Source organism: Oreochromis niloticus, linkage group LG7 (genome assembly GCF_001858045.2).
Source record: "Oreochromis niloticus isolate F11D_XX linkage group LG7, O_niloticus_UMD_NMBU, whole genome shotgun sequence".
Taxonomy (NCBI): Eukaryota; Metazoa; Chordata; class Actinopteri; order Cichliformes; family Cichlidae; genus Oreochromis; species Oreochromis niloticus.
The window spans coordinates 14,518,368-14,532,887 of NC_031972.2; the positions used below are offsets into that span (position 1 = coordinate 14,518,368).

The 14,520-nt window shown below is 41.2% G+C and overlaps 1 protein-coding gene across 1 annotated transcript in view; it reads left to right on the forward strand.

Moving 5' to 3' along the window:
• The window catches only part of fnbp1b (formin binding protein 1b), a 33,786-nt gene extending 20,965 nt beyond the window's left edge, over positions 1 to 12,821 (forward strand). The window contains 8 exon segments of the mRNA XM_013274042.3: positions 124 to 139; positions 142 to 311; positions 5,082 to 5,096; positions 7,827 to 7,936; positions 8,018 to 8,150; positions 8,575 to 8,696; positions 8,822 to 8,979; positions 10,346 to 12,821. Coding sequence (XP_013129496.2) covers positions 124 to 139; positions 142 to 311; positions 5,082 to 5,096; positions 7,827 to 7,936; positions 8,018 to 8,150; positions 8,575 to 8,696; positions 8,822 to 8,979; positions 10,346 to 10,524 — 903 coding nt within the window. The 3' untranslated portion in view covers positions 10,525 to 12,821.
• The last annotated feature ends 1,699 nt before the right edge of the window (positions 12,822 to 14,520 follow it).

Genomic DNA, 14,520 nt, shown 5'->3' on the forward strand with positions numbered 1-14,520 from the left:
TCCTCCTTTTCCTCCTTTGTCTTTTTTCGTTGGATTCTCGGCCCCTTCTTCTTCTTCTTCTTCTTCTTCTTCTTCCACGTTTTTCCTCTTCCTCTCCGTCACGGCTCCCTCTCTTATTGGTAGCTTATGTCCCTGTTAACGTCCCCCACCAGCCCCCACCTGCCCCCCCAGCCTCATCCCCACCCTCACCCTCTGCTGTTCCCAACGACCCCCAGTCTCCCAAGCAGCACAAGGAGCCCCTCTCCCACCGCCTCAACGACTTCATGGCCTCCAAACCCAAAATGCACTGCCTCCGGAGCCTGAGGCGAGGGGTAAGTGTGTGTGTGTCCAAGCCAGCTTTGTGCCTGTGTTTGTGTGTCCGTACACCTGTACCTGAGCTCTGTGGCTGCTACACTGTATGAGTGAATAATCCAAACACGTGCTGAGCTTTCTTGGATGGTCATGATGGCTACAGCATCATTTTTACTTCTGTTGCCAGTAACTGATTAAGTGTAAGCAACGCAACCTCCAACAAGTGTCCCACCTTCACTCATACAGTGCTCAGCTTTTGTGCTTCTCTAGCATGCTTCTGTAGAGCATTACCTATTGACTCCATGGTTTGTGTCTTACTCACCAACAGTCTCTTCATCTTGTCCCTTCATTCTTCAGATTAACTGTGCTCACAATGACAGTCCCTCTCTACCACCTTCCCCTTCTGACAGAAACTAAGGAGCCTAAGCAGTGTTGGCAGTAGCATGAAGACTGCACTTGCTCCCTGTGCTCTTCTCTGCAGTCTATGCTGGAGGCAGCTTGTTTTGGGTTTTGCATGTGCTAGGAACCAAGAAGAAAGTTAAATCTTAACGTATGAATCAAGCGATTGGTATGGTGGGAGAGTACGTTTAGACGACTTCCTGAAGGATGGTTTTATCAGCACCTCTCCAGTGCCCTTGTGTGTGTCATCACAATTTCTGTTCTAAAGTCCAGTGCGTGTTTTGTAGAGATACAGGCGACAGTTGCTGGGGAAGGTCACAGCATGCTTTCCTGTCCTTTCTTACTTCACTCTCCAGTTGTCCGTGACCTCAGGAATGGGCTGTAACTCCCAATGTTCCTTCCGGACTCCACAAATATGTTTTTTTTGTTTATGTTCATAATTTGAAATGGGAGCAGTTCAGAGTAAAAACATCGGTTTGAATTGGTGCTAACATGACGTCTGAAAAGGCAAAAGAACAATGTGGTGCAGTAGTGCAGTGTGAGTATCGAAGAGGAAATGATTAAAATGAGGCAGTGCAGAGGGAAGTGTGTTTTTTTTTCGAGCAGGTCTATCAGGAAGTGCACGTTTCTAAAAGCGGATGTGTTGCAACAGCTCATGAGAAGAGTGATAAAAAGAGTTAAATCAGATGCATTGTTTTCAACTATGCACAGATTAAAGAGTGAAGTTTGACCTTATTCTAACATTTCATGGTATAAGAAAGGCTGAATAAAGGTTTAAAGGTTAAAAGCTTTATCAGACCAGAAAACCTTGCGGAGATCTTTAAATTCATCAGTACTGCTTTCCATTCCTCACGAGGGTGCAGTGAATTGAGCTGTAGGTGTTTTATATCAAGTGGAAGTTTATTTTCTGTGTTTAGATGCTGGTTGATGTAGATTACTGTGTTAAAAAATTGCTTTCTTTTTGGAATAAATCTAATAAAACATCAAAAATGTAGGTAACCATGGTAACAAGGACTTTATTACCATTTTGAGGTAAAAGGCTTATTTTCTCTTCCTTTTTCTTTTACTATGGTTTCAAACTAGGGTCATCATCATAAGTCTGTAGGAAGTCTTAATATATTGGACTAATGTATGTGGTAATGTTAAGATGTGGTTTTGCACGTGCCCGTGACCTCTCAGCGATGTTACTCACTGAATCAAAAAGTGGTATCGTGACAGAAGAGCAGTGCATGTGTAGAAGGCTTCGGAGAGCTAGAGTAGGGAGCTCACCATGTCATAAAGGGAAATGGTAATTTGCCTAAAGCCCTACATGATAAAAACATTTATCATTGCTTAATCCATCCATCATTTTTGTGTTGCGTATATGGATAGACAGCATTTAATTTGATTCAGAAAATATTTAACCTGAAAAGTAATATAATATACTAAATAATTACTTTCCCTTGGTTATTGTCTTGAAAAGACTCAAATGTAACTCCAGCATAATCCCTGTTTGAAATCTAGCAATAAAATCTATCACTTACAGTCACATTCTGTCATTACAGCTGTAGGAAAACGAATAAAATACACAAGTGTTGCTGTGACACCTCCCACAAGGAGAGCACATTTGGGATTAGTGTAGTCGTGTCTGTGGAGGTGGGGTGTTGTGTCTCCGCACAATGGCAGGATGTCTACCCCTGCAGGAGAGCTTGTGTGCACTGCATATGAGATGTCTAATCCATCCCCAGTCACTGTATGTGTGCGTGCACGTGTGTTGCTTCTGAGAAAAAAGAGAACGCGTCTGTGTCTTGAGAGTCAAATTAAGGCAGTATACAGTATAAGAGCTCAAGCACATCAGTGTTGTTTCCTAAGTTCTTATTGACAAAGCTTTATTCTCTCTGATGACCACACAGCAACAATCTCCGCGCTCTCTCATTTATCACAAAGAGCTAATGAAGAGGACTCTGGGCAGACCCACGTATGCTTTTGAAGCAAGGCAATATGTTGTAAGTGTGTGTGCGTGCGTGCGTGCGTGTGTGTCTGTGTGTGTGTTGGGCTTCAGTGAGCACCACACCAGATGTGTGTGTGTGTGTGTGTGTGTGTGTGTGTGTGTGTGTGTGTGTGTGTGTGTGTGAGACAGCAGGTGTATATTTGGTGAAAAGCGTGTATAAACATTGAATAGTTGTGGATGTGTGTGATTAGTAAAAGCCATGTATAACACAGGCAGTAGCCTCATTAATAATTGTCTGAGGAAATTTTCACCATTAATGAGGCAAAACATGCTCACAAAGGAGGCTAGTGTCTGTGTTTGGCTCAGTATTGATCACATGGTTGTGACATGTGCAGAGTCGGAAGAATGATTTTAGAAAATGATGACTTCATCCCTCATCACATGTGCCAGCTTGGGGTCTGCTGTGTCTTGCAGCTGTTTCAGGGCTTCCCCACTGAGCATCTACAAGGGGTCAATTCACAAAGTGTCACAAGCACCTGAGGATGTGAGAGTTATAAGGACGCTATTTATGATACTGAGGAATTACCCCTCCTTACTTATTAAACCTCATGTGGCTGTATGACACGAGGTGCTGGTTACACTTTGGGTCTGGGTCCAGCTTACAGTACCCAGAATTGACCCCTCTAGGGCTTTCTTTGTGCTGGTGTGCCATAGTGCAGCAGTGTTATCTGTCTGTAATATAACTGTTGATCTGTGTCTGTCTCAAGAACAAATCTAAAACGCTCTTTACTGAAAGCTGCAGCTTTTAAGTGGTCCCATGATAAATCACACATAAACTTAGTAATAAAACAAACAGTTAGAGACATAAATGTACGATGGCTCAAGTCATGAACAGCAGTTATTGACTCAAGCTGCTAATTTATAGGAAACCCACTGTAAACAAAACCGAAACAACCGACAGCAGAAAAGAAGTTATGCTGCTCGTAGATCAGGTAACGCTGAGAAATCCCGACAGCCAGGCTGATGAGTGCAAACAGTTTTGTTCAAAGGAAAACAAGTCCTCAATGCTTTATTCCTGCTGTTTGAACACCTGATGAATGCAAAAGTCAAAGGTAGCTTAAAAGGCTAATTTTCACATTTTTTTCTGGCCTGTTGTTAGAAAGGGAGCATAAAATTGGAATATAATGTGTGGTACAGAAGCAGACCAGCTTAGACTTTTTAGCTAATTATTCTATAAACATTTTAATTTCACAAAAACATCAAACACAGCTTTTATTTAGATTGTGAGAAAGAATATGAAAGGATCTTTTGGACCAGCTTTACTTGATTCTTTCACTTCAGTTTTTATCAACTTTCAGTCAAAAGTTTCTCTTTTTCATTTCCGGATACAAAGTCCATATATGATCCACCGCTGACAGAAGCAAAGGCCCGTGTTTTTGCCTGCACTTCTACAAAAGCAGTCTTTATACATGTGAAGGTGTGTGTGTGTGTGTGTGTGTGTGTGTGTGTGGGTGGGTGGGTGGGTGGGTGGGTGGCGGGAGATCACATAGCAATGACCATAAAAGGCCATTCACAGGTGGATGACTTGATTAGTGGATTTAAGTGAGTAGAGCTCCTCGGTGCACCAGCCTGTGACCTTTTAACAGGATTACAAGTCATCTGCTCTGGCTCTACCAACCAGTTGTTGTTAACCTGCTCTGCACTCTGTTCTTTGTACTCAGAACCATATCCTCTCAAAAGTCCCGCAGCAAATTCTGTCGCTGTTTTAAGTTTTGGCTTCCACTGAGCCACTTGCAAAATTTAGAGAACCCGTTTATTTCTAAGCTGTTCTTCACGAGTGTGAATAGTTGGTTTCTGAAAGCATCTCTCCAGCTTGTCTGTGTACAGTATCTGCCTCCATGTCAACATATGGACCTGCTAATGTGGTAACATGCTTTTGGCGCCCTCTGCTGTGCCCTGTGTGTCATTGTGTTGGCAGCAGAGCGGGATCAAGAAGTAAAGGGTACATTGTCCTCTGTCGTCGTTGTCACTCTCCCTCTACTTCTTAATTTGCATCTGTCTTCCCTTAATTTTTCTCAGTGACTTCATGCTTTTGCAGTAGGTTGGCCTGTTAGCCAACTTTTTTTTCCATTTCTCATGAATTCATCATGTTAGAAATGTTAAACTTCACCACATTAAAAAAAGAGCGGGGTCTTAGTAGCTAAAATTGTTTCTGATAGAGCTTTTTTTTAACTACACAGCTAGTATATAAATCAGATTCTTGAAGTTTTAACTACTTTACCCTCTTTTCCTTATATGGTGAAGTCTGGCAGAGTAAAACATTATAAAAATCACGGAAACTATTTTTGTTGAAAGGAAAATAAAACAAATGGCCGTAATATTCTCTTGATGTTGACTTTTATCTGTTGTCTGTTTCTCTCTCCTGCTCTTCACCATTTTTCTCTCTTCTCCCCCCATGAAGCTTTCTCTCAAGCTGGTAAGCATGACCGTATAACTGCACGACCGTAGCGGCATGACCATAGCACGCATGTCACGTCGTCCCAGTAACACAGTCTTAATAACGTTCTGTACGCTGATATGTTTTTGGTGTGCTCTTTTTTTTTTTTTCTCATTTTATTTGTTTTGGATCTAATTTAATTATTAATTAAGTTTTGCTGTAACACAACAATGGACCTGAGACTCATGTCGCTGTCTCATTTTTGTGTTATGTTTGTTTGTTTGTTTTTATGTTGTGATTGTGTTCCCGTTTTGTCTCTCCCAAAATGTGTCTGTGGTCTCTGTGATGCAGATCACACTCAATTCCCACGTCCGGAATCTCATTGAGGTGATCAGATTTACTCTGTGTTTTATTTGTCTGTCTGTTAGTCTGTCTCGTAGTCCTTCTTGTCTCAGCTGATTGTATGTCCCTGTAACATATACTAACTGCTGATCCGTAGAAAGTGAGCTCCTGTCCTTACACTGCATGCCACTTCGGTTCCATTTATTGATTTATTGTTATTTTTTTGTGTGTGGTTTGTAAAGCTAACACTAGTGAGGATTTCCTCAAAACATAAGGATTAGTGAAATTGTTGAATACGTTTGGGAATGCTTTTCATATTTTGAAACATTCACTTTATGGTGTGTTAAGGGATAATAGTGATACACACTGGAAGCACTGGGAAACAGCTGTCCTGGCTTTATCCAGAAAAACCTAAAAGTTCTCTAATAGTACTCCATCTGCTTTACCTGTTTAAATATGTAAAAAAACCAAAAACCAAAATGGACTCAGTAGGGCTTGGCAATAAGACGAGAAACTCGTATCTGTTTTTAGGCTAACTGTTATATCCCAGTTGAGGTAATGGCCTGCCTGCTTTGCCTGTGACTCGCCTTTAGTATCAAAGCAGATCAGAGAAAATCTCTTTGTATTTCCGGCAAACAAAACTAAAAAGCTTTAAGTGGATAATTAAGCAAAATTCATTTTCAAAAATCCACATGAGTCGTGTCTCTCCATGTTGCTTTGTAAGTTAGGTCCAGATGCACAGGGGGAGTGTTGATGGGATGGTGCACAGCTTCAAAGAAGAAATAGTTGATGTAACATAACATCAGAGTATTGCCCTTCATGCAAGGCAGAAAGGAGGAGATCTTCACCTCTGGACAGTGCTAGGCTAACCGTTTCCCCGCCCTTCCAGCTTTTATGTTAAGCATATTTTTACAGACACGAGTTTCTTTTCTGAAAAGAAAGCCAACAAGTGCATTTTCGCAAATTTTAAACAGTTTTAAACTTTTTTTTAAATTTTGACATTTTACAGCATACGCTTGGTTTGTTTTTGTACGTCAGTGCCTGAGTCAAATAAGACTGATCAGTTTGAACCTTTTCTAACAGTCCATCAACTTTATTGACTACAACATCAAGTTACTAAATGCCTGCATATAGTTTTAGTTTGTTTATTGATTAAATTTAATCACGTAGAATAAATTTAAATTTAGATCGTAGTGCCTCACTAGTCTGAGGATACGTGGATACGTAAACACTAATAAGTCATTTCTGTACTGTAACGTTTCACTGATACGAGAGCATGACATGCCTGCATGATGACTGACAGATCTTTGTTGTGTTGCATGCCTTTAAGTGTTGCATGCTGATACGGGGAGAAGGGGTAAGGTTGCCGTGGTAACTATCTGGCTCATGTGATGTGAATCCTGACCTCCAGGCTGTAGATCCAGCAGTTATTTCCTGTGGTGCCACTGTGACCCATCTCAATGAGATCCAATCACAGGCCTTGACCTCTTCAGTCCACACAGTTCATAGATTTTCTGCCGATATGTCACTATTTTCTTCCTTTTTTTCCAGCTAATCATAAACTCACTGAGCCACAATGCTGCCCCAAATAGAGTAACAATATAAAACAAAGGCCTCATTGTATCTTATTGTGAAATCCTATCATTAAAACCTGTGGATAGTCAATTCTTTTTAAACAACAACAGTAGCACAGTATATATAGGGTCAAGAAATTGAAACCATGTCATGTATTAAGTAAGCTGTGCTGCAATACCAGCATTTCTGAGTTATTCCAAGACTTACAGCAGCAGCTAGTTAATTACCTTATCCTTATTGATCAACTTATTTATTAGTTTTGATGCTTTGTTTACAGATGTTAACAGAAAGACTGAGAGGCAGCGGAGCAGCATGACTCATTCTATTCAGTGTTACAGTCTCAGCAGGAAACATGACTCCTGTCAAGCCAACCTCTTGCAGCTCATATAACCTTCATTTTAAGAAAGAGCTGTTCCTGTCAGAGAACAGATCCATTAGCTAGCTCACCCTGAAACACTATATGAGCAATGAAAGGATGTGGCCAATACTTTATTACATTTCCGTTGCATTTACAGAGCTCTCTGAATTAGATGTGGTGACTGAATAGGTGAAAGGCCTCAAGTCTACACAGAGCCAAACATCCTAAATGTCACAGAGTGTGTTAGAGAGCGGCTGCAGTATCTCCTTCAGTGATTCAGTTAGAGCCTAACAGGAGCTCCATTTATTTGCCCTGATACCCATTTATCCCTGAGTTTTGTTTCTCAGGGTTAAAAAAACAAAAAAACCAGAGAGAGATACTGCACCTATCTAAAACTGATTCCTGCTAAGGCACAAAGAGGTAACGGATTATTGAAGTTGGTTATTTTCTTTCAGTTTTTAAAAAAAGTTTCCATGGTGTGATTTTTTTTTCAGGGTTCTGTACCGGAGGACTTCAGTCACCTGCCGCCAGAGCAGAGGAGGAAGAAGTTGCAGGGCAAGATCGATGAGCTGAGTAAAGACATACAAAAAGAAATGGACCAGAGGTATTCAGAGGGGTTTTTAATCTAGTGTTATAAATCTTTCCATTCTGTTCTGAAGTCTCAAAGACTGATTTGCTCTTCCAGAGATGCTCTGACCAAGATGAAAGACGTGTATATAAAGAACCCTCAGATGGGAGACCCGGCCAGTGTCGACCCCCGGCTAACAGAAATAGGTCAAAACATTGAGAAGCTCCAGTCTGAAGTACAGAAATTTGAAGTAAGTTCAGTGTCTGTCTGAGCCCCTATTCCTTTTTGAGTGTTAATGTTGGCAAGGCCGTGTTGTTTGGTTTATCTGAAACAGTAAATAATGAGGAGCTCAGACACACATCTCCAGCTGGGGTAATTCCAAAGAAGACTGTCGCTCATCCATATTAGGAGAAGATGTGAGGCAGCTGCAGGGATTGGCTGCATGTTCCATGTTCTCTGTGCAGAGAGAGAAGTCCCAGAACAATGGCCTGGTTTAACCGTGTAAATAAATGGGGGAATGCAAGGATGAGGTGTGCGTTCTGTGCTAGGTCCTTGCCGAATGTAAAGGCCGTCCGAATCACAGATAAAAAGAATTCCTCAAGTTGTCATTCGTCCAAGTTGTCATGTAATAAAAATGAAAAGCTAGAGCCAAATAATGATTGCGTGTGTTTCAGGGCTGGTTAGCAGAGGTGGAGGAGAGGATGCCGTCTAAGAGTGATTCACAGCGGAAAAGCGGACTCTATGAGACCCAGAATAGCACAACAGTGAGCAACAACTGTGCACAGGACAGAGAGAGGTATGGTATACTTGGACAAACAGCAGCCACAGAACCCAGAGTTTGTAACACACATGACTTTTTGGGAAGAAATCTATGTGTGTTTTCACAGTATATTTACTGTGTGTGTGTTGGCCCCTGAGCAGCCCGGATGGCAGCTACACAGAGGAGCAGAATTCAGAGGTTCAGGTCAAAGCCCAACCCATCCCCACCCCAACCACCACAACGGAGTTCGATGACGAGTTTGATGATGAGGAGGTCCTGCCTACCATCGGCACCTGCAAAGCCTTGTATCCCTTCGAAGGTAACTGCACTGGTTTAAAATAAAAACAGTCAATGTAAGTATGAAGCCTGCTTGTTGGCTGGTGGCTGCTGCTGAGGTCCTGTTATTTCTGGAAATAAGCTGAACATGAGTCTGATGAAAAACGGGTGGAGGAGTTTGTTTCCTCTGAATGAGGAGGAGGAGTAGGGATGTGACCTTTGTGTGCAAGTGTGGAGGAGTATGAATAAAAATACGCTCATTTCTCAGCTGCACTATTTCAAAATCAAATTTGAAAAATTATTCAAAGCTGCTAAACATAAAGCTCAGTGCATATAAAGAGGCGGTAAAGGTCTATCTGGTATTGACATATACATACTTTAGCTGTAGCGACTGCTGGGTTAACGGTGAAATTGTGGTTCATTGTATAGGTTAAACTAGTTTTTCAGTTGTGTAAGACCTTTGATGAGTCATAATCATGAATATTAGAATAGCAGTAATAAAGTAATTCTGTAATATTGCAGTCATTCTGGAGTTTTTGTTTTCAGCAAGGCGACATAACCAAATGCTACCCACCCTACTGGCAACAAGAAATGAGAGAAAAGTCCCAGGAATAACCCCAGTCCCTACTGTAGTGGATTACAGTCACGTAAATGAATTACAGCTACACATATTTCCAGAGAGCTCACCGCCCTGTATCCCTTGTGTTTTGGCATAAAATCTTCATCCTCAAACATTTGTCCAAAAGGAAAAATAAGTGTACACTCAAAAAAGCAATTTGATTACAGATAAGGTTTCCAGGTAATTGTGTTACGCAAGTGCAGCGTAAAAGATTAAACTTACTGGAATCTGGTCTATTGAAATCTACTTGACCAAAGCACAACATTTAACAAAGCTGCAAAGTTCAACCACACAACCACATCACAAAAAACAAATAAACAGTAACACGATAACATTGATCTTGGAGTTGTATTCCCTTAATTATCTGGTTAAGGTTTTTTGTAGGGCCTCAAACATCTTGGTTCCCCAATCCCAGCCCCCCAGCTCCAAAACTGAATAAGAGGGGCTTCCACTGAGTAACACTTTCCTAACTAATGTATCCATAAATGTTTACTTTTCAGAAATAGATGAAATTTAGAATTTCTGTTAAAATGGATAGATCACCTGAAGCACTACTAATTGTTAAAACTACCTGTGCTTATTCATATATGTTGACTCAGTACATGTTAAAGTGCCAGTGCAGTTTCTACAAGTAGTCTCTGACTATATTCCTGCTGTACAGCATCTGGTTTTGCTTCCTCTTTTGTGGATCCCTGATTTTCAAAGTGTGCTACTAATCAACATGGTTCCTGTTAATGCACAAAGCCAGCGTTCTTATCTTCTGTTGGTTTGCGGCTGTTCTCTCCTGCAGGTCATAACGAGGGCACCATCTCCGTGGCTGAGGGCGAGCTGTTGTACGTCATAGAAGAAGACAAAGGAGATGGCTGGACACGCGTGCGGAGGAACGAGGATGAGGAGGGATACGTGCCCACATCCTACGTTGAAGTGTTTTTGGAAACGAATGCCAAAGGTGCTATGACATACATTTAACTCAGCAAGTTCTTGCTATGACAGTTTTTGTTACTCTGTATTCCATTCACGTGCTGAACGAGTGGGGCAAGTTACAGAGATTATAGATGCTAGCTCAGACACCCACACACAGACACTTGACGTCGCTCCACAAAGAAGGAGCAATCGGATTTGTCCATTGTGCCTCATAACAGTCTGAAAAGTTGTTTCTGGTAGCGTGAGCTGTGCCAATCAGATATCATGTCTAAGAAGTGTTTGAAGTGAAGCCTGTTGTTATCTCATCTCTTATTCACAGCAGTGCCACCTAGTGATCATTGAAAATAAAACATGGCACACTGAAAGCTCATGATGGCGCAAATCAGCACCTAACAGTGATCACCTGTACATTTGAGACATTCAGTATTTGATTTTCTTTTAGGTTTTAAAATGTTGAATAACAGTATTCCACTCAAATAAAAACACTGTTAATCGAGACTTTGAGCCAGAACTGTGGCCAAAGCTGAGTCTGTGTGGTGATAAATCAGCTGAGTGAATGTAAGCACCATGTGAAGAGGCAGTGACCATCAACTCAAAGTTACATTTTTAGAAGTTATTGTGTTTTGGTCACTTGACGTACCTAAAAAGAAAGAATGCTTAATGTGCAATCAAGCAAATGTAATTTAAATCAGCTGTACAGTATGAAGACATATCAAGAGATATTTTTGTAGGTTAAACTAGATTAAAAATCATGCTGCTGCCTCTCAAGTGTCGCATGCTCTAGATAAATTACAGTGTTGTTACAACAAGAACAAGTTATTTTCCCCTGTAAGGGGCCATTTTTTAAAATATTGTCCAGTTTAATAAAATTAATAGCCGCCTTATAATGTTTCCTTTTTCTAAATTCACCTTTTGATAATGACAGTGTTGGGCTGTTCTGGTCCTTTTTTGCAGGCCAGTGGTAAAAGAATAAAGGACTGAGAATTAGCTGAAGTGAACTATATATGGTGAGGCTGAGCTGGGATATGGAGCTGGTCATGACTCTAAAGCTTTGTGGTTTGTTTGCATCGGTCTCTGAAGTGTTTACTCTAAGAGCATGGTGTGTGTAGCCTCTGGGTCATTTCACTGCTCTGTTACTCTTTTCCAAGATCAGCGCTCTCTCAAAAATCATACCAGAGCCTTTGTTTAACTCTCACTCTTTTAAAGACACAACTCACCTCAAAATTGAATTTACACATTTTCCCTCTGGCCTCTAGTGCTATTTTCTTACTGTGCAACTACATCAACTAACTGTAAAAAGCATGCAGCTAGCTAACATTAGCAGAGGGGGGCACCATTGATGTTTACATGCTGTCACTCTGCTATGAACAAGAGACTGTTGTCAGTCTTTTCTGCCCAGTGAGACAGTTTAGGTAGAAAGAAAACAGGTTTTACATAAATCTGCTCGCACCAAAACAGTCTAGATCAGGGATGACAAAAGCATTTCACACTGTGGGCCACATATAGCCGCCTACCAGTTCTACTCCCCTTTCTGTCAGTGTTAAAAAGTAAAATTACACATTTAAACTTTGAGATATCTTAATATAATTTTTTAAAATAAGGTGCAATTTCAACAGGACATCTCATTTTTTTGTACATGATAAAGAAAAACTGCTGTAGTAAATGACAGAATGACTCTTTGGGCTTAAATGGTGAGAAACAAATTACAGAAAAAAATTTAGCTGTAGCACATTGACTACCCTGTAATTAATAGCATTTTTCTTTAGTTCATTCACAGAAAATGTCCTTTTTTTCCTTACTGTGTACACATTGTAAAAAAACCCTTCCTGTCATTTCATTTTTATTCTATAACCTAATTACTTTAGTGTAGTGTGAATAGCTATAGGCTGGTTTTTATCATTAAAGATAAAGCTGGAAAACTTATAAAAATATCATCTTTCATGTTTTCCAAAGCTGTCCAGTGGACCTGATTAGGAGTCGTTGCCAGGCCGATTCTGGACCCGGGGTCTTATGTTTGACAACACAGATCTAAAAATAGTACTACAGGCCAGATTTCGTATGATTTTGGGAGTTGAAGGGTCCCTTGTATCAGTTTTGAAGATTTGTTAAAGCCATAGCATGGCCGTGTCTGCGAGGTGTAACTCTACATCAGGTTTTACACAGAGTAATTGTGAAATTTGGTGTGTGCTGTGGCGTGTGTGGGAGTTTTATCGTAACAGGATTACAGCATGTTGTGACAGTACAGCCACTGCATTCTAACATGCATTCAAGCCCAGTGGTTTTTAGTTAAACACATGCATGTTTGGGTTAATTCAGGTCGTACAACACACGTCTTTCTTGGAGATACAGTAGTAGAACCAATTTAATATAGTCTCATATTTAATGCAATGACCTCCTCTCCATATCTGAATATATGGGTTGGTCTTCACTTCTTTTTAAAGCTAACTCTTCTTTTTGTTATTTTTTGTTGTTTGTATTTTCCTTTTTGAATTACAGATTCCTAAAAGTGTGAGGCTGGCTGAGGAATGGCAGGGCAAGCAGCCTCGGAGAAACCACCACGTTCCTCACATGCTCACAGAGTCAGAGAGAAAGATGACCTGAGTCTAAAAGAAAGAGAGAGAGACGGCCGATTAGAACGCATCTGAATTTTCCAAACAAACAAACAAAAAGAAAAAGTTTAGATAGAACGCATCGAAAATTTAGTGCTCATAACTTCTCCATTTTTAACCCCCATTCAGCAGTCACAGCCGCAGTACACAAACGGCTTTATGTTGTTGTCAGCAACGCTTTGCTTCTTAATGTAACTAACTGCTCGCACCATGTGCGGTCATGACTGAGGCTGCTGGCTTCCCTGGCTCTGCCACTTCTCTTTTTTCCTTCCCTTTGCCCTGTGACACACAAACACACACACATACATGAAGGAGGGTGTGGTCAGAGACAGGACGGAGACCGACAGGAGCGGACGGACAAAAGAACCAGGTGGATGAAACGCTCACTCGCTCACTGACTCGAGACAGAATCATCCCAGGTTCATCTGACGCCGCAAGATGCTCATATTCACGCCTTCCACTTAAATCAGCTCTATATTTGCAGGTTTCACTTAACTGGACTCAGAAGAACTGAAGGTGCTAATCATCTGTCTTTGTGTCCTGTGCTTCTCATGTACGTTCGTTTGATCTCAGTGGTTGTTGGTCTTTTGTGTCACAGTGTCCACTTTCCTCCTCACCAAGATCACTTCCACATATCCAGGACCAGCTGAAGGGGCAGAACTCTAGATGATGGTGTCATCCACCATCCATCTCATCCAGCCATTTCTTGTTCTGTCACTGGTGCCTGTTCCTCTCTCTGACCACACCCCACCCCCTTCCTCACCTCCACAGCCCTTCCCCCTCCCTCAGGCTATGGCGGCTCAGGCTAGCTCCCTTGGCTGCTTTAAGCCTTTTTTTTTCTTGTTCTTTTTTTTTGTTTTTCTTTTGCAACAGCTCGGGGGGCGGGGGTCCCTCAGCGTTGTGGTGTGCTGCATGCTTGCCCTGTCTTCCTCCTCGCCCCTGTGCTGGCGGGTTGGAGGAGGCGGTGGGGGTGTTAAGCCTGCTTACGCCCCTTCCCTCCAGCCTTTAAGTTCAGTTAACCCTCATTGCCTAGTCATACTGTTCGAATTAACCTGAATGCTACTGTTTGGGTTTGGTGCCTGTGGGTCTTTTTTTTTTTTTTAAATTACGTACATGTTTTTTCAGTCATTGGTTCAGAAAGCATGTTTCCCTGTTTTTAACAGAGAGTAAGTGATCTCAAATTTGTGTAGTTTAATCACAAAAAAGGATGATAGGGACCCGAACTGTCATTTTGTTTCTTGTTTTTTTCTTTTCTTTTTTCCTGAATGATCTCATGCATAGATAGATCATGGTTGTTTTGTTTTTTTGTAAGTACAGTACGTATGAAAAGTGTTAGTTTGCTATGTTTTGATCAGAGTGTCTAATGCAAGTTATTAGTTTAAAGTTAATCACCTTGTGGAAGTGGCTCCACTTGGTCCAAGCAGCACCCAAA